The sequence below is a fragment of the Bombina bombina genome, chromosome 2, assembly GCF_027579735.1.
Source record: "Bombina bombina isolate aBomBom1 chromosome 2, aBomBom1.pri, whole genome shotgun sequence".
In the NCBI taxonomy this organism is placed as follows: Eukaryota; Metazoa; Chordata; class Amphibia; order Anura; family Bombinatoridae; genus Bombina; species Bombina bombina.
In genome coordinates this window covers 768,651,951-768,676,301 of record NC_069500.1, presented here as the reverse complement: position 1 = coordinate 768,676,301, position 24,351 = coordinate 768,651,951, and the positions used below count along the sequence as shown (strand labels likewise).

Here is a 24,351-nt window from a genome sequence, read left to right as displayed (position 1 = left end):
GTTTAAAATTACATGCCCTATCTGAATCATGAAAGTTTAATTTGGACTTTACTATCCCTTTAAGAACTCAGTTGTAGATGGATGCATAAACCTCTTACATGTCCATTATAGTGGGAAAATAACACGCTCAAATTCGTTAGAACATGTAATTTTAGAACAATCCTGCAAGTCTATGTGTTTAACATCTGCAAAAGGGGTTAAACTACTGCTCAGGAGATGCAGAGGCAGCTGGTCTTGAATGGAAACTCCCAGTGAGACAATGAGCAGCTGTTCTCTGCAGGGTTACTAGTGATAAAGTTAGATTTTGAAACAAATAAGAGCATTTCAATTTTTTACTATATTATCCCTTTTAACATAGTAGTCTGACTTTTCACTTCAGATCCTTAAAGGGACATTAAACACTAAATAAATGCTAGATAGAATGAAGCATTCAAAGAAAAGATTAGTCTGAGAATAACATGTAGATTTATTTTTAAAGTGTCATTAGGTGTTTAACCTTTTAACGCCGTTAGGATGTTATATTTCGTCCGAATTTTGCTGGGCTTTAGCACCGAAGGACGAAATACAAAGTCCTAATCGTTTGGCTTTCCTGAAGCCACTGGCGCTTTCCTAATGGGATCACGGTCTGGAGGGCGTGCCTAGCATCATAGGGACGCCCCCTGACGCGATCCCATCATTGAAATCTCGTGATCACGTGCACGATCGCGAGATTTCAATTTTTTTACATCAGAACAGTTGTTCCGATGTAGACACATTAACCCTGGCAGGAAAGGGTTAAACATTGACAAAATAAGGGTAAAGTTTGTGTTTATAAATCAATGGGAGCTGCCATGTTGTAACTTAGGTTACCTTCTCTGCTGTGGCCAATTAGGGTCAGTTATAAATAGGTTACTAGAGTGTGCAGCCAATGGCTGTGTGGAATATAACAGTGTACTGCACTTCATTTTTAACAGGAACTGGAAATCTCACTATTTAAAAATGGAATTACAGGAAAAGGGGACAAAACAAATAATGAACGTATATTGCAGGGGTTTTTTTTATACATGATTTATCATTTTATATTACCATCTCAAAGTGTTTAATGTCCCTTTAAGATTATTGCTCCACTGTTCTGTGTAACATGCTATCTCTCAACCTGTTCTGTCGATCACTTTATAGTGGTATTAATTTGATGGTAACTAAAAAGTAGGAACCGATATATCCCCTTATGTTTTATTTTTGTACATATATTCTGTAATCATGCTCCTCATGTCATTTTGCAAAGAATATATATTGGTGCTTTATAAATAATTCTGGTAGACAAATATTCTTATAGATACAATGGGTGTCTGCCCCTGCTGGATATTTTCTATTTATAGCCAACTGTAAGCACCTACTTAATTTACTGTTTTAATGCCAATAAGCCATTATATTTAAATTAATAGACAACTCAGTATACATTAACCAACTCTTTCTTGCTGCGCATTTTCCTACTGATATACTGTAATTGTGCATGGGGAATTGTATTTATCTTATAGCTATGGATTTTATTCAGTGGGTGTGGCTGAAACACCTGCATTTTTATTAGGGGTGTCCACATAATTTTGGCCAAATAGTTTATGCATGAAAAGAATACTTCTCCAGCCACCTTCTTTCTTAACCCCTTACCGGCATTAGGACATTACATGCCGTTCTAGCGGTGCCAGGCTTTAGTGCCATTAGGACGGCATGGAAGGTCTTAGCTGTTTGTAGTGAAGCCATAATGGCTTCCTAACTGTGATCAAGGGCTGAAGGGTGTGCCTAGCATCATATGCACTCCCCCAGACCTGACCTCATCACTGAAATCAGGCATGAACAATTGCATCATTGTAATTTTTTACTTATTTGTTTAGATCTGAACTTTGTTCCCATGTAACAAATAAGTATCAGGAAGGGGTTAAAAAGGACCTTTATTTATGCCTCAGGCTTCTAATAAACGTTTCGGACCTACACTAGGTCCTTAGTCATGTCTGAAGGTGGCTGGAGAAGTATTTTCATGCAGTTGGTTTATTGTGGTGTGGCGTGGCAGATCCAACTCTGTGACCCTGTACTCCTACAAGGTGCTGTTTTAATATATAAAAGCCATATATTATATGACCGCATTATTTTCAATAATGCATATTACAAACATTGGTGTCACATGCAACTATGAATTGGACAATGTACACTGTACAATGGAGTTTGAAAGCATAATAAATCATTTTAAAGGGAAAATTAAATGTTTGTAATTTGGTTACAGCATGTAGTTTTAAACAACTTTTTTCACTGTACTTCTATTATCAAATTTGTTTTGTTCTCTTAGGTTGGCTGATAGGAGCGTGTACATGTCTTTAGCATTCTATGGCTGCAGTGTTTGCAACACTATATAACATTACTATAAACATTGTTGCAAACACTGCTGCCAGATGGCATAGACACGTACACGCTGCTCACCTAGGATTACTCTTTCACAAAGGAAATGAGATATTAGTAGGGTGACCACGTGACCCGGATTGCCCGGGATAGTCCCACATATTGCAAGTTTGTCCCGGGTACCTTCATTCCGGAACAATGCAGTGTCCCGGAATGCAGACTGTTCTACGAGATGCACTCTCGTAGAGCAGTAAAGATTAATCATTACAAGATGGATGCAAAAGGTAAAATGGCGCCCAAGAACAAGATGGCGCTACTTACGCTAACAATAATTCCTAACACTGACAAAGCGGTCAGAGCATCAGCAGCTGAGTGAGTTACACAGCACTGTCGGAGTACACAACTGCGGAAGGTAATTGAACCAGGTTCCCGGCTTGACTTCCACCAGCAGGATGGAACGGAGTTACAATCCCATGACCCATTCCAAGACCAGGAGCACACTCGAGGCGGCCGCGGGGCGCAACTTAGATCAGTTCAGTTAGTATAGTATGAGGGCGAGGCTCGAGCAGGGAAGCTGATGATGTATGTGATTTTACAAAGAAAAAATGAGTAAGAGAACCTGAGTAGGGTTTGGAATAGCACTCTTCCCTATGGCAGTAAGTGGTAATTGCAGAAACTACAATTTACTCTAAGTGTAGGAAGGTTGTAAAAGAACATACAAAACTGCAATAGTGTAACAAACTGTTAGGACCCCCAGCGGGCCGGGTCTGATATGTCCATCTAAATGCAAAATTTCAAAGTATTACTTCCTCTGATTTCAGTCCACTTTCTATAGCAGGGATAATGTGGTGATGCAATAGATAGAAATCAGATAACAATTCATATATTTCACTCGCAGTGCTACTCACTATCTAGGGGAGGTGTATCACTTCATAGAATGGTATAGAATGATCAGTTCTATGTATGTAAACTCTTCATTTCTGTATCAAGATATAGTTAGATCACATTCTAATAGAGATCAGAAAGGTATTTTGTATAAACAAAAAAAGGCAGCTGAACAGCTGAACTCACATTTCTCCTGTTCCAGTCGTCTCCTCTGCCAACAAGAGTTATCCTAAAAATACCTTTCAGTGAGGTCCAATGTTGTTCCTTTAAAGCAATATACCTCTTTGTCTTGGCTCCTCTCCTGTTTTCCTCCTGATAGTGGAGCACTGCTGTGCAACCGGTCCTCTGTTTTTCTCTCACACCTTCTTGTACAGACTAATCCTCCCTGCGAAAGCTTGTGCTCACAAATGGCCAAAGTGATGCATAAGAAGAGAAAACTTTGAACACTGAGTCCGGGATGGATTTAAAAACAGATTACTTTATTGAAAATACACATACAGGGACTAATGTCCCCTGGGTAAAAACTGTGCTAATAGGTAAAAAATGTACAGAGTAAGGCTAACATGTTTCGGCTCCCACGCCGTAATCTTAGCCACATGTAAAACTTTTACACTCCCAGACCTTAAAATACCTATGTTGTTAGCCCATTGGCTTTGTGGTACACATCCCTTGCCTAAAGGACTAATCATATCTTCAGCAGTTCCTGTTCCTTTCATTGGCTAGCGGGACACACCTTTCTACCTCAGAGCCAATCATGATCTACCAAATGCCGAAATCCCTATTCCATATGCGCTATTGGAATCTATATGTTTCAAATACAGCACTCAGTTTAATGCTTAAACTATTAAATTATCCAATTTATCAAATTTACAAATTTGCTTTACTTCTAGCTGAGTACTATAATTTCCAAAAGTGTATGCTAAGCTTGTATAGTGTTTTTGTTTTTTTATTGCGTAAATGAATTAGCAGAATCTACCTAATTAAACCCACTTATATCCACAATTCCAGACATTGATCACTCAGTTGTCACATGTTCCCACCTTTTCTCATGTATGCTGTACGTTCTTCTTGCAGAATATAGGGATGTAAATCAAGGTTAATTTTATTAACAACTGTATGCATATCGTTGTGCATTAAACAGGTGGCTCAGGCTCTAATAGAGTACATGTGGAATAAGCCTATCCGGTGAACAGGGGCTGACAAATGGATCTCTTATCAAATTACTAGGCACATACCATACAATAAGTAGTTAAACCTTATGAAACTGATATTCCGTTTCATCTATTTTAATTTTGTTTTGTTTTATTTTGTTTGATTCTATTTCATTTTAATCGGTTTAGTAGGTTTCACAATAAAGATACAAGTAACTTCAAGTGGAATATTATAGAGAAGGTATTCCCTGTGAAAAGAGGAGAAGACAGAGTTAGGAAATTGGGGAGAGGGAGGCCTACTGGATATTCAAATTTAAGACTAGGACTCCAGTGGGCCTCAATTCCGAATTCGACCTAATCAACTTTTGGTGAGGATTGAGTGTAATTGATAACTAGTCAACCTACTGGTTGACATGGTATTGGGTCTTGTGGTACACTAATAAATCATTGAATAGACAAACTTTCCAAAAAGAATACATAGGACTACATGGATCTCTATAAACCGATTAAAATGAAATAGAATCAAACAAAATTAATAGGATAAAACAGAATAAACCATTACAATTAAACACAGGTCTTGTTATAAAATCAGAACCTGAGTATATAAATTTCCAGTTTCATAAGGTTTAACTACTTATTGTATTTGTATGTGCCTAGTAATTTGATAAGAGATCCATTTGTCAGCCCCTGTTCACCGGATAGGCTTATTCCACATGTACTCTATTAGAGCCTGAGCCACCTGTTTAATGCATAACGATATGCATACAGTTGTTAATAAAATCAACCTTGATTTACATCCCTATATTCTGCAAGAACGTACAGCATACATGAGAAAAGGTGGGAACATGTGACAACTGAGTGATCAATGTCTGGAATTGTGGATATAAGTGGGTTTAATTAGGTAGATTCTGCTAATTCATTTACGCAATGAAAAACAAAAACGCTATACAAGCTTAGCATACACTTTTGGAAATTATAGTACTCAGCTAGACAGCTAGAAGTAAAGAAAATTTGTAAATTTGATAAATTGGATAATTTAATAGTTTAAGCATTAAACTGTGAGTGCCGTATTTGAAACATATAGATTCCAATAGCGCATATGGAATAGGGATTTCGGCATTTGGTAGATCCTGATTGGCTCTGAGGTAGAAAGGTGTGTCCCGCTAGCCAATGAAAGGAACAGGAACTGCTGAAGATATGATTAGTCTTTTAGGCAAGGGGTGTGTACCACAAAGCCAATGGGCTAACAACATAGGTATTTTAAGGTCTGGGAGTGTAAAAGTTTTACATGTGGCTAAGATTACGGTGTGGGAGCTGAAACATGTTAGCCTTACTCTGTACATTTTTTACCTATTAGCACAGTTTTTACCCAGAGGACATTAGTCCCTGTATGTGTATTTTCAACAAAGTAATCTGTTTTTAAATCCATCCCGGACTCGGTGCTCCAAGTTTTCTCTTCTTAGGAAGGTTGTACCCAGCGTGAGTCTGCTGTATAAAATATAACTTTTAATAAAGAAGATTAAAAATCAAAGGACAATACCTCTGCAAACAACACAACCAAACACATGAGCCTGGAAAAACACCAGCACTGTCCACCTCCCTGTTTCCTGGCTGATAACAGCTTTACGACGGCTTCAGGTGACAAAGGTGGATTGCATTGTTCCAGTCACAATAGAGCAAAAATAAATAAAAATTAGCGTCAAAAAGATGCGCTAACCACACAACGTGATTTTACGTCATATATCTGCCCCCTCCCCCACTGGTCTGCGGCGGCGGCTTGCAGTCAAGTCTAGTAACAGTCTAGGAGGAGAACTTGGAGAAGAGTCTAGTGAGACAGACAGCACACACACAACATAGTACAGTGTGTGTTAGTGACGGAGAGAGACTCAGGAGGAATAAGCTTTAGTTAGATTCTGCAAAACAGAATGAGAAGCAGTCTGCCAGGAACGAATAGCAGCATCAATAGCTTGTTCTATCGTCTGGGGTTGTCATGTTCCTTGTTCAGAGGAGAATTGCCTGGTATTTCGGGGCTGGACTGACCTTACTTGGCGGGATCAGACTGATATACTTTAGGAAAGTTTTCTTCTGTGAAAAGCACACTGGTCTAAAAGAGGCTGCTTCCGGGTGGTAAATCGCCATAGAACAAGCCACTGAGCTGTTGTTCGTTCCTGGTAGAGCGCTTCTCTCTTTGTATGTTAGATTCTGGTCTGACTCTGGACACAGACCACAGTAAATCTTAGACAGGGTAGGTAATGATATTATGGTTTGTATTATTTATAAATATTTTATACTGAAACAAACAAGCAGCAGCCTCTCTAATATTAGGCATAATTTATTGTTATTTAATATTATAAAAGTAATTTTATAATATGCATAATTTCACAAAAAAATAATAATTCCCTCAGTGAAGTGGTGACATTGAGTCCACTTCCATGATCTTCCATTCATCAGGTAATGATCCCTTCCTTATATTCAATATAGTTTGTTTCACAAAAATATGCAATCCTGAAATTTTCCAGTACTCTTCTCCTATAGCACATCTGTTGCCAGTGATGCTATATTCAAATTAATGTTTACTTATGTTTGTCATCTAAGTATGGAACAAATCCAGTTCACTCAGGTTAAAGACACAGTCAAGTCCTAAATAAACTTTCATGATTCAAATAGGGCATATAATTTTAACCAATTTTGCTTTGTTCTCTTGGTATTCTTAGTTGAAAGCTAAACCTAGGAAGGCTCATGTTTAAATCTCTTAGAACTTGAAGGCTTCCTCTAATCTGAATGCATTTTGATAGTTTTTCACCACTGGAGGGCGTTAGTTCATGTGTGTCATATATAGATAACATTGAGCTCACCCACATGAAGTTACGCTAGGAGTTAACTCAGCACTGATTGGCTAAAATGCAAGTCTGTCAAAAGAACTGAAATAAGGGGACAGTTTGCAGAGGCTTAGATACAAGAGGTAAAAAGTATATTAATATAACCGTGTTGGTTATGCAAAACTGGGGTATTGGTAATAAAGAGTATCTATCTTTTTAAACAACACAAATCCTGGTTTTGACTGTCCCTTTAAAATGTAATAGTAAACATTCATTCTAATATAGCATCACCACTGGCATCACCAAATATGCAATAGAAGAGTACTGGAAAACGTTTTTTTTTCTTTCAAAATTGGCACAAAAATAAAGCTATCAAAGTACTTTTTACTTTACTACTTTTCTACACATTACTTTGTAATGGAAAAAATATAGAGTATAGCTGTAATGTGTCCAACGGTTTGTATCAATTAACTACAGTATTTTGTTTGTGGTTTTATGCAATATTTTACTTCCTGTGACGCGCTATGGTGGAGACAGCGTTACCTTCATGATTCATCGTGTTTTAGAGGAACGCCAAAAAAAACACGTTTTGCGCTAGTTCGCATGCTATCCTGCAATATAGTTGATTCGTAAGAATGTGGAAAGCTTTAGCAAATCTCCATTATCATAAACATTTACTGGAAACATATTTTAATATTGATTTCCCCCTTAATGTATAATTTTGTACGGAACACAAAGCTTTGCTGCTTGAGCTACATCCTCCCCGAGTCCCCGGGCGAGGTATGAGGCGGGAAAATATCACGTGACACCCCGCAGCTAGGTGGAGTTGGTGCAATAGAGCTAATGTATATTATTCGTTGTTCGCGTTTTTTGGGGCGGTTCCTATACCAATGTGGGCGGCACGTAGGCGTGGCTAGTGATACTTAGCTGCCAACCTACTCTCTTACGTGTTGCTTCTGCGCACGCCACGCACTGTGGTGCGATTGGGAATCGGATAGCAGGAGCTGAAGAGAGCGTCTATCGGAAGGCATATACGTGCTGATACGGTAATTCTTTTGTGTGGTGAGAGCGAATGGCCTATATTGTTAGCACGAGGCAGTGTTTTCGCCGTTACATCCACGAATCATTTTTTTTTCTTCTCCCACGCTATAGTGACAAAGGACATCTTGGCTGCGTATTACTTGTGCTTAAAGTGGCAGTACCTACACAATAATGTTATATAATTCTGCAAATAACGTTGAACTATATAACATTATTTTAGTGCTAACGTTATATTTAAAAGTATTTGAACGAACGATTTTTAATGCCAAAGTAGAAATTTGTAGAACGCCGCTCCTGGCTCTACTGAGCGGGCCTGGTCTCATCAGACCAGGGCGGGAGCGAGCTACAGTGAGTTTAATGGCGTGATCGGGCCGCTCTCACTAGCCAGCGTGCCGCGATGAGCTTCTGAAAAGACCAGGCTTGCTCAGTAGAGCCAGGAGAGGCCTTCTACTAAAAAATAGCATTACAAATCTTCAAATACATTGAAATATATGGTTGGTACTACATTGTAATATAATTCTGCACTGGGTGCAGAATTTTATAAACGTTTAGGTTTACTGACCCTTTAACGAGGCGACTTCCTAATTCTATTTAATACTGGCCTTGCTGCGTGACTATTGAGGGGTTATTAGTCGCTGCACGGGTAGAGATGTAGCGTAAATTGTAGGCCTGACGTTAACGCCCCGCCCTATACACAGAATTTAAACGGGTTTGCATTCTTGTTCCGCACTCTCTATAAAGGCAGTTCACAACATTGTGACAATCTGGGCTACTTAATTTGTATTTTGGCTTATCCATGCAGAGTAGATAAGGATAATGTTTGTTTAAAGGGATATTAATTAAGGCATATGTGAGTTGTTTTATCATTCTGATAGAGCGTGCACTTTTAAGCAACTTTCTAATTTAGTCCTATTATCGATACCGTTTTTTGTTTAGAACCCTGAATAGTGCTTGCTGGTTACATTTGGCAACTGCTTAGTAATTAGCATACAAGGCTACCTAGGTTTAGTTTTCAACTAAGAGAACAAAGCATATTTTATATAAAAGTATAACAATTTTAAAGTAAATTTGAAAGTTGTCTAAAATTGCATGCCTTCAGGCCCATTTTATCAAGCTCCGTACGGAGCTTGAAGGGCCGTGTTTCTGGCGAGTCTTCAGACTTGCCAGAAACACAACTTATGAAGCAGCGGTCTAAAGACCGCTGCTTCATAACCCTGTCCGCCTGCTCTGAGCAGGCGGACAGGAATCGCCGGAAATCGGGTTGATTGACAGCTCTGGCCACGAGTCAGCAGGGGGCGGCGTTGCACCAGCAGCTCTTGTGAGCTGCTGGTGCAATGTTAAATGCGGAGAGCGTATTGCTCTCCGCATTTAGCGAGGTCTTGCGGACCTGATCCGCAGTGTCGGATCAGGTCCGCAAGCCCTTTGATAAATGGGCCCCCTTGTCTGAATGAGTTTAATTTTGACCAGACTATCCCTTTTAATGACTAGTCCATAATAAAGAAAGTAAAAATAGACCTTAAAAATGCAGTCAAGGTTTAGTATGTTGTTAAACATTGTAAACATGGAGTGTCCTATGAGCTATTTCTTGAACATTTAATACTCTGCATTTGGTATTAATATTGTGAATACATCTCCATGTGGTGGGGCTAGTTGGCTAGTGCTTTACATTTTGAATCCTCACACTAAATTTTTTTTTTTGCAGGCTCAAAACAGAATGGCGGCCACAAGGATTACAAGGAAGGCTTTTGATGCTGTTGTAGAGGAGAAGATGAAAAGGTACAGAATAAGTTTTGATGAAGCTCTCGCTGAAACTGTCAAGCAGTTTAAAATGGAAGGTAAGTGTTCACAAAACTTGTAAAACTGTAATTATTTTTCAAATGTTAATGGGCTGTTCTAGTCGAAAAATTACATGCTCCAAGGGATTTGCAAATAAACTTAAAGGGCCATGATACCCAAATGTTGAAACACTTGAAAGTGATGCAGCATAGCTGTAAAAAGCTGACTAGAAAATATCACCTGAACATCTGTAAAAAAGAAAGATATTTTACCTCAAAAATTCCTCAGTAGCCACATCCCATTGTAAAGGACTTCTCAGCAACAGATCAGTATTTCTGTCCCAGGGCAGCTAAGGGAGTGAGCTTGCGTGCACACTCATCTTATTTCCCTATTCAGTTTAAGGAAGTTTACTATGAACTCTCATGAGATCACAGTAAGAGTTCATGACCTCAGCACTGCTGTTGCTGATTGACTGCTGTTCATTTTTTATATATATATATATATATATATATATATATTTGGGTTGATGATTGTTGTGATCTTGGTAGAGTGAGTAAGTAGTTCATTTGGTAGCTGTGTGGTCTAGGTGAATGGTGAATTTGTGAGGTGGTTTGCGGTGGGGGTCTTATGAATTGTTTAGGTGGATGGTTGTAGTGTGAGTGTTTGTTTTGGGGCGAGTGTGGTATTTGATTGGATTGTGATAGTGTGAGGCAGGTAGTATTTCCTTTTGTTTTATTGAATTAACTCCCTTTTTGGCATATTGGTTGCAGTATTTACCACTGAGACTGATGACCGAGGGGTGTTGAAAAATTATGGATGTATGTGTAGTGTTTGATTGGGTTTGTGGATGTTGTGTAAATGTGGCATTGTTTGCGTGATAGTGTGTTTAGTTTAGTATTGTATGGGATGTGCAGGTGGTCTTACTCGTCCTTTAGTATGGTACAATTGCAGATAGGTTAGAGGGTGCTCGGTTTGGTTACATGCAAAAAATGTTTGCAGTATTGGCAGTTCTGTATAAATAAAGAAGTTATTTTATTAGCACGGCAGTAAGTATAGTGTGCAGTTTGTTGTGCGTTTGTTTGGCAACTGATGTAAGCTGCTTTGTATATGTGGAGATGTGGTTGGTCGGATGATTGTTATAGAGTCTGCATTTAGGTATTGTAGTTGATCAGTTTTAAATGGTGATTTGTCAGTTGGTGTACATATGATTAGTACGGCTGGATTTTAGTGGAGTGCATGATAATTTGGATTGATTATTGTTGACGTGACTCCGTTGTGGGGTGTAATGTGAATATGCTGTGACCTGTATACGGTATGGTATCTTTCAGTGAGTGTCACATTGAATGTAGAGGATTTGTATTGACATCTGGTTGCTAGGCAACGTTTGGCTGGCTGCGGTATATCCGTGTCTTTAGGAAGTGGTTGTTTTGTATTGAGCTGCTCCTCGTGTATTGGCATAATACATATATTTGGCAATAAGGCACAATGTGTTCTATTGGCGATCATGTTTGTTTTTAACCTGCGATTGCTATTCATGGTGGTGTTGCTATGGTGACGGTTTTACTTGAGGCTATTCTTGTCCTCAGCTGGGTGCCGTAGTATGTTTGCGCAGTTGCGCTTGGTAGACGTGCAGGGGCACAGCTGATTAGGATTACACAGTGATGGGTTTCCTGGTATGTAGGTGAGTTTTGTATGTGTTCTGTTGGTCTGAGGACGGGGCAACCCTGAAAACGTTAACTTGAGGATAAAGTATTGAAATTATTACGGTGATGCCTTCCCTTTGCCTGCGTGTTTTGTTTTTGTTTTTTTTACACAGAACTTACTCTGCTGAGCTGAGGAAGTTGTGAGGTAAAATATCTTCCTTTTTTTACATAGAGATGCTCAGGTGATATTTTCCAGTCAGCTTTTTACAGTTATGCCGCATCAGTTTCAAGTGATTTAGCATATGAGTATTATGTCCCTTTTAAGATTGCTAGATGATAAATGTAAATGAGGATGGAGTGCTACTCTTAACTTTGTTACACCCAACTTAGCATGTTGCCAAAGCCATTAATTGTAAATATTAACACAAATCTAGGTCTCTCATATGCTGACAAAACGATTGGTGAGGTCAAGATGATAAATATAAAATGTAAAAAGTGTGAACCTTATTAAACTAATGGAGACCCTCTTTTAAAGACACCCACCTGCTTGCCAGTACAATAAATACTAAAAGCAATAAAGGATAACCTCCCTTTCAAGAATTTTTGCAGCAGGTATGACTTTTTGTGGTGTTTCGGGGAATTAGTCCCATTCTTAAACGGACAGTCTAGGCCAAAATAAACTTTCATCATTCAGAGAGCATGTAATTTTAAACAATTTACTTTTATCACCAATTTTGCTTTGTTCTCTTGGTATTCTTAGTTGAAAGCTTAACCTAGGAGGTTCATATGCTAATTTCTTAGACCTTGAAGGCCACCTCCTTTTCAGAATGCATTTTAACAGTTTTTCACCACTAGAGGGTGTTAGTTCTTGTATTTCATATAGATAACTTCACGTGCACGAGCACAGTTATCTGGGAGCCGGCACTTATTGACTAAACTGCAATTCTGTCAAAAGAACTGAAATAAAGGGGCAGTGTGCAGAGGCTTAGATACAAGATAATCACAGAGGTAAAAAGTGTATTTATATAACTGTTGGTTATGCAAAACTGGGGAATGTGTAATAAAGGGATTATCTATCTTTTAAAACAATAAAAATTCTGGTGTAGACTGTCCCTTTAAGGCAATTGTTTAAAAGGGAGGGAGTGTTTTAACCCAACAAGTGTTTTTTTTTTTTTTTTTTTTTAATCCCATTGTCTGGCTCCTAAGCTTACATTCCTGCTTTTCAAATAGATACCAAGAGAACAAAGGAAAATTGATAATAGGCATTAGAGTTGCTAACTCCATAATTAAAATCATTTTATCTATGAGCCTTATGGAAATGAAAGTGCTGTCCAGGGTCTGCACCAAAAAATGTCTGGCCCCTTAGCTTAGATGCGTTTTTTTAAAATAAAGATAGCAAGAGAACAAAGAAAAATTGGTAATAGGACTGAATTAGAAAGTTGCTTAAAACTGCATTCTCTATCTGAATCATGAAATAAACAATTTGGGTTCAGTTTCCCTTTAAGCCCATGTAATGCTTGAACTTGAGGAGCAAATGTGAAATCTTGTGGATTAAGACATTGTTTTGTACCAGTATTCTTTTTCTAGTAATGTGGTGTTTTTTTGTTTCTAACAAATTTTAGAATAATCTAATTTATCCCCCCCCCATTTTTAAGGGTCAACCAGAATGCCATCTGAAGCGGACTACAGGGACAGGGAGCGAAATTTAGACCTTGCACATAACATAAGAAGCTTTGACATAGACCCAAGAAGAGATGAAATGCAACATTCATCTTACAGCATGCGAGGACAGGAGCCATCTCCAGGAAGGATGAATGACCCATATTTGGATAGATTGCGACATGATGATGCTTTGGTACGGGAACGTTTGGAACGAGAGAGACTTGCCATGATAGATGCTCGCCTTCGAGAGTTAGATGGCTTCAGGGAACGCACTGATTTTCCTAGGGATGTGGACTACATGGGCAGACGTTGGGATCCTATGAGACCTGATTTCACGAGGCCTTCGGTAGACAATTACAGAAATTTACATGAGCAAGTACAACCTATGCAGGATATGTTGAGGTCTCCTGGAGCTAAGGGCAAGATCTCTAAAGGGAAGGCTCAGGCACTGAAAGGGAAGGCACAGCAGCGTGGTGGTCGGGCCCAGCAAGCAGGAGAGGACAGCATCAATGAGAACAGTCCTGTAGCAAAGCACAGCATGGAACTTATTAGATGGGCCAAGTTCAACACAGACGATGACCTAGATAAGCAACACGCAACCCTCTTTAGGGTGAAAACTGAAGCTTGTAAGAAGATTGTGGGATGTTTTAAAGGGCCTATGACCAGTAGCCACAGTAAATTTTGCTTTGAATCTGTCAAGTTTTTAGCTGACCCAGCCCTAAAGAATCCCAAAATAGATAACGAGCTTCTGGATTTGTTGGTTGAAAAAAATACTGTGGCAGCCAAAAATGATTTTTTTGAAGTCATAAAACCATTTGATAAAGAAATGATGTACATTCAACAAAGGCTGCTTAAAAGTGTTATTCCTCTCCTGATAGCTTGTAACACATATGAGCTAAAGCAGTCTTTCCTTACTGATGGGCAGATGATTAGTGCTCTCAAGAGCACAGTGTACATGTGCAGAAAATCTATTGTGCTTCTGGGGCAAACTTTTACATTGGCTACCATTTCAAGGCAGAATAATATACTAGATGCCCTAGGAATAAAGGATATAGAGTTGAAGCCTGAAGACTACCCAAATTTCACAGATTCGTTTCTGTTTGGGAAGAAATTTATGGCACAGTTGAAAGCTTGGCTTTCTAAGAGTGGTAACAAACTTGTCTTGAGAACAAAAGCTCTGACTGAAAAGGCTGTTGAAAAAGAGCTACCAGTGAAGGAAAGCAAAGGTTAGTTTGACAAATGTATAAACTACAGCTATTGGGGGGGGGGGGGGGTGCTTTAATATCTTGGATAATAATATATATAATATATAATGTAACCATTTAGTTACGGTAAACATACTGTCGATCATCCGATGCAATGACTCATCTCTATGGCACCCTCCAATTATTGTGTGCCCCCTTTGGTGTCCAGCTCGTGCAGCACGCAACAGTTGGAGGAAGCCGGATTCGTCATTGATATGTTCAATATAGAATGAGATGCGGGCAGAGGATAGTCGGTATGTTTGCTGTAACAAAATGCTTCTTTAAACTTTATGAAGCTTCTTTTTTTTTTTAATGTCTTAAAGTGCCCCTGTTTTTAAGATTATTGTAATACTGATCTTTAAATCATTAAACTTTACAATCCCTTTAAATAAATTTTATATGAAATTTTTGCTTTAGATAGAAGAAATTTTATAATATCATAAAGTATTACATTGCTGCTTCCTGGCATGCAACGTTTCCTGTGGAGAACATGGAATTCCTTGAGTCATTGAGTAAAGTCTGTTAGAGGGGATTGTGCCAAAATTATTTTTATTTTCCTTTTAAGAAAAGAAAGCTGCAGACCCAGCTGCTGTTGAAGCAATAGATAAACTGATGGAATATGCAAAGGAAGGAGTGAAGACAGAAGGTGAAAAACCAGCGTTTTGGTAAGCAACACATCCATGTGTTCAATATAATACATACAACTCTATGGTACCTGATTTAGATGTGTATTTTTGGACACATTTTGCTGAAGTTCAACCATTTGATAGAATACTCGAATGAACTAAAATTTGTTAGAGAGAAAAAAAGAAACCCCAAAGCCTAAAATGAAAGTTTCATGATTTCAGATAGAACATGTGGTTTCTCCTGAGCGCATGTGCAAGAGTGCTCTGTATATACATGTATCCTTTTTATGTTTAGCTGCTGGATGTCACATGGTACAAGGGGAAGGAAAATGCAATTGACATTTGCTAGAGAGAAAAAAACCATGAAATATAAAGTACTATTGCTTATTCTTTTTGCCTATTGATTGTAAAATTCTGTTATATTTAGTGGTTTAAGGGAATAACAGGAACATTTGTTTAAACATGGAACCTGCGTTTTAGCAGTGGTGTTTTGATATCTTCCCTGAGGTTGCCATTGTAAATCACTGCTCTTTATAATAGATCTGGGGAGCCCAGATTAGATTTATAATGTATATATTGATAATTGCAATCCTATATCCTTGGCTTTATTTCTGACTAATACATAATTGTTAGTGTTGTAATTGCTTTAACTACTTTTTGGAATTTTCTTCACTTCTCCATATGAATATTAAAAACTAACAACAAAAAACAATCTTGTCATATCCCCATTCATATGTGTGCTTTTTTGCTTGTTAGGTACTTGTTTGATGTGAATAGCAATGAATTTAAATATTATCATCAGAAGCTAGCAGAATTTCAGAAAGCTACAGGACATGTGTGCGAAACAACAACACAGACTAAAACAATCAAAAAAGCCCATGATCTAACTGGTGAGTCTCTGCGGGCTGCGCTTTATGCAAAAGCAGCTCAAGGAGCAAAGCGTAAAACTTTAAGAAGCTATGCTTACTCAAAGCAAAAGAAGCAGCAAGCTGGAGCTCAAGCCTTAAGAGCTGCCCAAGAAAAAGATCGCAGGACGATGAGAAGCATTGAATTTTCGATGAAGCAAAAGAAGCAGCAAACTGGTGCAAAAAAAAAGAAAGTCTCAGCTTCAAATATGGAAGTTGTAAAGGAAGAGCAGATTTCTGACCAACCCTCCACAGCGTCTACCAGTTCACCTTCAGAAACCCCCACTTCATGTCTCCCCAAGTCACCAGAAAATGTGATGCCAGAGTCTTCAGATCAAGAGAGTTTGGATGGTGTGTAGATATGGTTTTACTGTTAGTGATTTGAGTATCTGCTGTAAAAGAGGCACTTATTGATTTACCAGTATTGATCATTTAAAAAAATTTATGATTTTCACTACTATGCCAGTAATGAGTTGCATAAAGATTTTCTGTAGAGATGGGCTGCTGTAAAAATAAAGATCTTTGCCTGGTTGTATAATATGAATTGGTCTTCAATGTATTTTTTTTTGTGCTTACATTGGTATGTTCCATTGGCTTAAAATTTAAAAAGTTGTATCTTAAGGCTCTATCTACACATTGACACATTCATAAAGAGATATTTAAATGAAGGACTCTTGAATCTGCACATTAGTGACGCACGGTCAAATATCTGGGTAAAACAGGAAAATAATCATATTTAGGAAACTAAATTTGAAATTTCTGAAAGCACTTTTTTTTTTTTTTTATACAGTGCTCACACAACTTCCTAAGTACTTTAGAGACTCCCCTCTGTTCCTTTGCAAACAGATTTAAAATATGATGGCTCGACAAACGCAGGAGCCAGAGAGTAACTAGTTCATAACTTTTTGGGTTATTCTCTATATGTAATATACAAATGCTACTGCCTGATTCCTAAAATTAGATCTGGCTCCTACATTTTAAACAGATTTGCCAACCCCTGCTTAACATAATTGTTCTTTGCCTCCATAGTCGATGACAAGACTAAAGATACAGCTACAAAGTTGGCTGAGTTTGTTGCTCAGATGGGCCCAGAAATTGAACAGTTCAGCATGGAAAATAGTAAAAACAACCCAGAATTTTGGTGAGTTTATAGTAGCCATTTTTTATTTTTTTTTTGCTTATTCTGTGTAGATTTTTAATTTTGTCTTGTCATTTTAAGTGTTAAACATATTTTTATAGTTTAATTACATTTTTTTTTTTTTTTTTTATGTAGGTTTCTACATGATAAAAACAGCCCAGCATATCAGTTCTACCAAAGTAAAGTGCGCGAGTTCCAAAGTGCAGCAGAGGCAGAAGGTTACGAAGATGAGGATTATGACGGTGTTGAGATGGATGCTGACTCTGAGGGTGCTGAGACACAGTCGAATAACCCTTTAGCAGCAGCTTTTAGCCAAATGCCTACTCCTGCCCTTCCTCCATTGCCTAGAAAGAGGGTTACCAAACTGAAAGTTGGAATGATACCACCTAAAAGAGTGCGTCTAGTGGACGAGCCAAATGGTAAGAACCAGTTCTATGATGAAACATAACTATGTATGTTAATAGTTTTGAAGTGTTAAGATCAAATATAGGACCCAAGCCACAGGCTATATCTAAAGTTTTTTGTTTAGCCCTGTTCTACTAAATGTTAAGGTTTTTTTTTATAAGAAAATGCTAATTTTTATGTTTATTTCTCTAGTGCATGATCCAGTCCGAATTGAGTATGAACGTCCTCGTGGGCGTCCAGTGAAGAGAGCAAAGGTAAAGTAGGTTGTTTGTGTATTTTGCGTTATCTTTTCTCTCCCTCAGGAGGGAATACATTTTTAATCTACTTTGAGTTTGCTCTTTAGGTCCTAGTTGTTGTTTATTTTATAATATATTTTCCCCACTGTATTAAAGTTGCTGCGTTTTTTTTTTTTTTTTTTAAAAGGAAAGCAGCCTGCAAATTAAAGTGAAGGTAAACTTTTATATGAATAAAAACCTGGTTTTAAAAATACCATTAAAAACAGGGGCACTTTCATTCATCAAAGTTTAGAAAGCAGCCGCTTTGGTTAAAAACGTAACTTTTCACAGCCAGAGCAGCTTCCCGCACCCGGAGATCCTCTCTTCACATGTCAGCAATGACTAATCCGGCATCCTCCAATCACGGCTTTCCTCCCAGGAGAGTCATTGCCTGAAAGTGCCCCTGATTTTAATGTTTTTTTTTTTAAAAAAAAAAAAAAATAGGCTTTCGTTCATAAAAGTTTACCTTCACTTTAAGTCAATTTAATTTTAGGATATTGCGTAACACTTTTTTTTTTTTTTTTGCTTCCCTCTTAAGAAACCAGTAGACCTGGAATTTGCCAATAAAAAGATAACACAAGCAAATGTTGGATTTCAGTTGTTGAGTAAGATGGGATGGAAAGAAGGACAAGGCCTTGGATCTAGTGCATCTGGAATCGTAAACCCCATCAAAGTGTAAGTTACCTAAATTACCTGGTGGTGTCTAGTGTAGCACTTTATTAACTTAACAATAATATAGATCAACTAAGAGCTTAAAGTGATTGTAAAGTTAGTGATGGTAAATCCAAGCATATACCAAACACTTGGATTTACCATAATTAAAAATAAACATTAGTTTCACCCTATATGTGCTGCAAGTATGTCACTATGTGCAGAATTATATAACATTATTTGGTGTGTTTATTGGCCCTTTAAGCTAATCTCACAATGATATTTGTAATTAAGTAAAAGGGCACTTTTATTGATTTAAATTGTTTTTTTTTTTTTTGTTTTTTTTTTACATTTTAATGTCTACAATGATTTTGATCAATGACAGTGCCATTTTACTTTATTACAACTATTAAGCGTATAGCTAAACTTTACAATCACTTTAAAATTGCCAGATTTATGTGGTCAAAATGATGTGCTCTAAACAATCTATATTAGTGGAGCATAACCAATTTTATGGGGGATTTAATTGAGGTTTTTTTTTTTTTTAGTTTTTTTTTTATTATAAATATTTTACTTTGCAATGTACTTATAATTTGATTTTGGATGCCTAACTCTAGGAGAAGGCAGACAATGCAGCCCCTTCAGGGTGGTATGTATTTTGATTATTTTCTCCATATACAGCTCTCAGGGAAAAATCAAGACCTCTGCTAATTTATCAGTTTTTCTGGTTTTTACGATTTTCATATTTATAGGAATTTTGTTATGATTAAAAAGACAAATGTTTAACTACTGACACCATTTATCTCAATTATAAATATTGTAATTTATTTGCAGAAAATGACAACTGGTTTAAATAACAAAAATTATGGTGTTTCCGTACCCCGAATAATGCAACAAAATTAAAGTTCATATTCATTTTTAAACACAGTACTTGGTGGCATAACCCTGATTTTCAATCACAAACAAAAGATGCATTGTTTTCATACCTTGAATATTGCAAAGAAAACATTTTAATTTTTGAATGCAATACTTGTCAAGAGTTCAGGTATCTATATTTGGAATAGCTCTGATTTTCAATCACAGCTTTCATGTGTCTTGGCATGCTCTCCACTAGTCTTTCCCATTGCTGTTGGGTGACTTTTTTTTTTTTTTTGCCACTTCTGGTGCAATATTCATGCAGCTCAGCTTTGATGGCTTGTGACTTTCCATCTTCCTCTTGATCACATTCCAGAGGTTTTCAATGGGATTCAGGTCTGGAGATTGGGCTGGCCATGACAGGGTCTTGATATAGTGGTCCTCCAACCACAGCTTGATTGACTTAGCTTTGTGACATGGAGCATTGTCCTGCTGGGAAAAAAAACAATTAGAGTTGGGGAACATTGAGTAGAAGGAAGCAAGTTTTCTTCCAGGATAACCTAACATGGCTTGATTAATACTTCCTTCACAAAGGTAAATCTACCTGATACCAGATCAACTTTTCCTATGAGTCCACTGTTCAGCTTTGCCAATACCTGGTCATCTAATGGTTAGAGAGAAAGGCCTAAAAGCAAGTCTTGCACCCACTCTGAAATTTGGAGGTTAGTTGATGATCTAGGGTGTTTCAGCAAGGAATCGGGCAGATTTATCTTTAGATAGATATAGAGATATAGATATATATATATATATATATATATATATATATATATATATATATATATATATATATATATATATATATATATATATATATATTCTATCACAATGTCTGCTAGATCGGTTGCAGTCGCTGACATGAACTTTCATTCTTTGTTTCTCGTACATGGGCAAAAATCGGGTTGCAGTCGCTGACATGAACTTTCATTCTTTGTTTCTCGTACATGGGCAAAAATCAGCTAAGTTGTGGGCGGGGCGTCTGTCTAGCACATCAAAAATGTTATTCTGTTTACGATTACTTTAAAATTAAATAGTAAATATATAAATATATTTAATGACTCAACTGTCAGATGTGAAAAAAAGACTACATTTTTTTATTTTATTTTTTAAAGTGATAACCATATAAGATTTTAAATTATTATTATACTTTTCTAACCTTTCGTGTTTTGGAGCTATAGGTATCCTCATAAATCACCCCCCCCCCCCCCAAAAGTGGATTTTTGGGAAATGTAAAACACGTGTTATTTTTAAAGGAGAATTTAAATACAGATTTTCATGTCTAACTTATTTTGATTTGAGAGAGATATGCGCGAGAGATATGAGCATTGTCATTGGCTCACACCATGTGTTCCGTTAGAAACCATTTGTGCATTGCTGTTCAACAAATGATATGCAGTGTGAAACAAATTTGGTAATAGAAGTAAACTGGAAAGTTGTTTAGAATTTTACTATTTGAATCGTGAAATAAAATATTTTTGGTTTCATGTCTTTAAATTATTAAAATATTTCCAGTTCAATAATTTTGTGGACTCAAGTTGAAAACCCTGGTATGGGGCACCATTAACTTTGTTGGGTAGCCAAGTTTCCCAACTAAGAAATTTGTCTGCCCACCTTTATGTCGAGCACGCACCAGATACTGTTCCTCCACTGCCAAGTAATTGCACAACTATTTCCTTGTGCAGTGCCATGGTCTCGTGACCTGTCCGCCACCCCTTTTCAGTGAGATTTATTTCTGCCACTTCAAAGGTCATATGTATACTGCTTCTTGCTGCAAGGCTTGTATGAGCAAGCCTATACTTCAAGGGCTCTAAAGCAGCCTCCACTTCTTATTAAATGGGGCCTATAATGTATATTAATGGCACTCAGGAGGAGTTGCTGGTTTTGAGACTATGGTCTAGATTTATTAAAGCCCTACGGCTGCAAGTTCTCATAAGAACTTGTTCGTCATAATTTATCAAGCAGTGGTAACCAGACCGCCGCTTCCCTAACCTCTTCGCCACCTCTAAGGTGGCGAAATTCAATCTCCTCGATCTAGTCAGACCGAGGAGATTGACAGCTTCTGCCCACACTTGATTGGCTGTGCGCGGGCAGGGGGTGGGATTGCTTGCAAGCGCAAAATTGCGCTCGTGTGCAATGGCGAATACCTGCGGGTAATTTCGCCTGGCCTCAGCTTTAATAAATCTAGCCCTTTGTATATACAAGTCTTGATTTTAAAATGTTCACAGGCCATTACTATTTTTTTTATTACTAATTGAGTGCTGCCTCAAATATGTTCTAACCATAGTGTCTAAATGGATGCAAATAAACAATGATTACTGGTTAAATGTACCAAAAACTAATACGCCCACATTTTTGATAAATTTAGTTTGAAGACTTTGGCTGATGTGTATAAATATTTAAACATGTGCATTCTGCAGTTTCATTAACTGCCGAATGCAGAAGTAGGAGGGCTATTCACTAAGATCTGGTTTTGTACAGATCTTAGTGTGTTTCACTTGCATTCGGCAGAGAACAAATAAAAAAATAAATTTGAAGCAATCTACCTTTTTTTTTGATTATATAATTGTGTTCTGAATATATTTTCCTTTTCTCACAGGGGTACAGTCTCTTCTGGAGAAGGCTTTGGAATGGAAGGGACTTCAGAATCCCAAGAGGACAATTTTGATGTTTTCCGTCAAAGAATGATGCAGATGTACAAGCAAAAACTCAAATAAGTAGGTATGACCTTTTATACATAATATTGTACCACATTTAACACTTTCCTTTTTGCAGTGTCTACAGGTATTTGGCAAAGAGAAAATTGCGCACTAATGAAAACTTAATGTTCACCTACAATAAGTGAGTTGTTAAAGTGTGAATACATGGTACATACATTTTGAAAATGCCCACTGCATTCCTTTATTTTTAGAAGGAAGTGGGTGATTACTTGATCACATTGGGGGATAATCTGAGGTCACTTGCAATTCTGCACAACCTATTTTAGGTAGTGACCTAGAAGTAGGAGTTTAATTCATTTTCTGAAAAGACAAAAATAGTCCCCTGAATAAAACTTTAATATTGCAAAGATTAAGAATGTATTAATGTGCAGTTATGGATAACCTGATTCTGGATCTGGTAGTCCCATATACTAATAATTTTCATGAAATAAAATTTCTTTAGAATAGAAGACCATGTTTGTAGTTAGTGATCCTTCCATCTATGTTTTAGTAAAATTGTACTGGCTTTTTTTCTCTTCAAATTGCAGTCCAATTCATTTTGTCATTATGGTTGGACCCATGACTTTCTATCCCTGCAAGAATAGTTATTTAGTGAAACTGATGGGTGCTATATGGTCAATTTCTCTGGTCATGTAGAAGTTACAATGAGCCCACACTCTGAAAGCTCATAAGATTCCGTGAAAATACTGACTTACTCAATGGCATAAGTGAGGGTAACGCTTCATGCTCTTATGTATCGGCGCATGAACAGATCGCTTCTGGTCTGATAAAAAATTTTTATATTTTTTTTGTTCCTTTTCAAGCTTCTGGTCTTGTAACTGGATCTCACATTTTCCATGTGGGTTGTGAATCATCAGGCTGTTTGCAAAACTGAATTTCACTAAAAGCCCTTCATTTAGGGTTTTTAAAACTAATCATTTCTTGACAAAATAACTTCTTTATTTTAGTCTTAGTAATTAAAGATTTTATTTTTTACCATTAAGGTTGGATTTATTGCAGCTAATATAGCTTTAATGCAATTCCAGAATGTCAAACTGGGACCAAGTTTCACTGAATTTTGTGTGATGACCTTTTTGGTGCCAGTTGGCTATTTATACACTTTTTTTTTTTTTTTTTTTATTGGTGAAAATCAGCAAATTATTTGTTGGCATTACATTTGGTGTAATTTTATAGAAACAAAATAACCCCTGCATGGGCCTGCTTTTATGCAGTGTAGTCTTGCATTTTTATCGCAAGGCCTTTGTAGGTTTGAATTTTGCCTTAATAAATGTTCAGTATATCGCTGCTGCACAATAACACCACTACTTCAATTCTTTTTCAGTTCTTGCAAGATCTCAGAAGACTACAGAATTCAACGAAAATGTTATCTGTTCCTTAAATGTTCAGTGTTTTGCGTTAAACACTTTTTAGTTTTTATTAGTTTATCTGTATATATGATCATTGTGATGTAGCCATAGAAACTTCAATAAATGATGTTGGCTTCCATTAAACATTGAACTCATTTTGTCTAGCTGTCTCGTTTTGTAAAATTTAAGACAAACAAGTGGCTAACTACCTTGCTGCTCATGTAACTATCACATGTTGTGGATTGTTTCACACTATCAAAACAAACTGCTGTAAAGTGTTTAAAACATCATGCTATCAAAGCTGCACATACTAGTCACTGAAGCAGTTATCAAATGCCTTGTGTGTATGGATTATATTTCTTTGGATTTCTGAAACTTGCATAAGTTCTGAGTGCTCGTTTCAGAGGTTCCTGCTAGACTTGATGTAAGGTTGAATCTTTGCATCCATACTACCCATTGCTAGTCTTCAAATTACGTCATGAACTTTATTGCCTCACTTTTTTTTTTTTTTTTCTCCCCCTGTACACTCTACATATAGAGCACCTGTTCGTATATTTTGTATACACCCACTAGGGCTAGACGCTATGGGCAAAAAAATGTGCAAATTAAAAAAATCGAAAAAGCAATTTAATTGCGATATTATTTTAAAAAAAATTGTTTAAATTCCTCCACTATGCACAAAATATATAGAAAATAGCTTGTGTAGTTCATTAACAAATTATTTAGACAGGCCAGGCGGCTTGGTTTTTCCCACAGAAAACCTCTGAATTACATTGTTTCTAATG

General features: G+C 37.2%; 1 protein-coding gene across 3 annotated transcripts in view; it reads left to right on the top strand.

Annotated features, from left to right (window-relative positions):
• The window catches only part of SUGP2 (SURP and G-patch domain containing 2), a 36,286-nt gene extending 12,565 nt beyond the window's left edge, over positions 1 to 23,721 (top strand). Inside the window, exons 1-11 of one of the 3 annotated variants that reach the window (XM_053702912.1) lie at positions 8,161 to 8,271; positions 9,969 to 10,101; positions 13,341 to 14,573; positions 15,157 to 15,256; positions 15,974 to 16,473; positions 17,152 to 17,263; positions 17,396 to 17,679; positions 17,858 to 17,919; positions 18,479 to 18,615; positions 22,100 to 22,217; positions 23,542 to 23,721. In XM_053702912.1, the coding sequence (XP_053558887.1) occupies positions 9,981 to 10,101; positions 13,341 to 14,573; positions 15,157 to 15,256; positions 15,974 to 16,473; positions 17,152 to 17,263; positions 17,396 to 17,679; positions 17,858 to 17,919; positions 18,479 to 18,615; positions 22,100 to 22,217 (2,667 nt within the window). In that variant the 5' untranslated portion in view covers positions 8,161 to 8,271; positions 9,969 to 9,980 and the 3' untranslated portion in view covers positions 23,542 to 23,721. Of the gene's footprint in view, positions 1 to 8,160; positions 8,272 to 9,968; positions 10,102 to 13,340; positions 14,574 to 15,156; positions 15,257 to 15,973; positions 16,474 to 17,151; positions 17,264 to 17,395; positions 17,680 to 17,857; positions 17,920 to 18,478; positions 18,616 to 22,099; positions 22,222 to 23,541 lie in introns of those variants that run through there. The other 2 variants (XM_053702910.1, XM_053702911.1) reach the window with 2 other exon arrangements.
• The last annotated feature ends 630 nt before the right edge of the window (positions 23,722 to 24,351 follow it).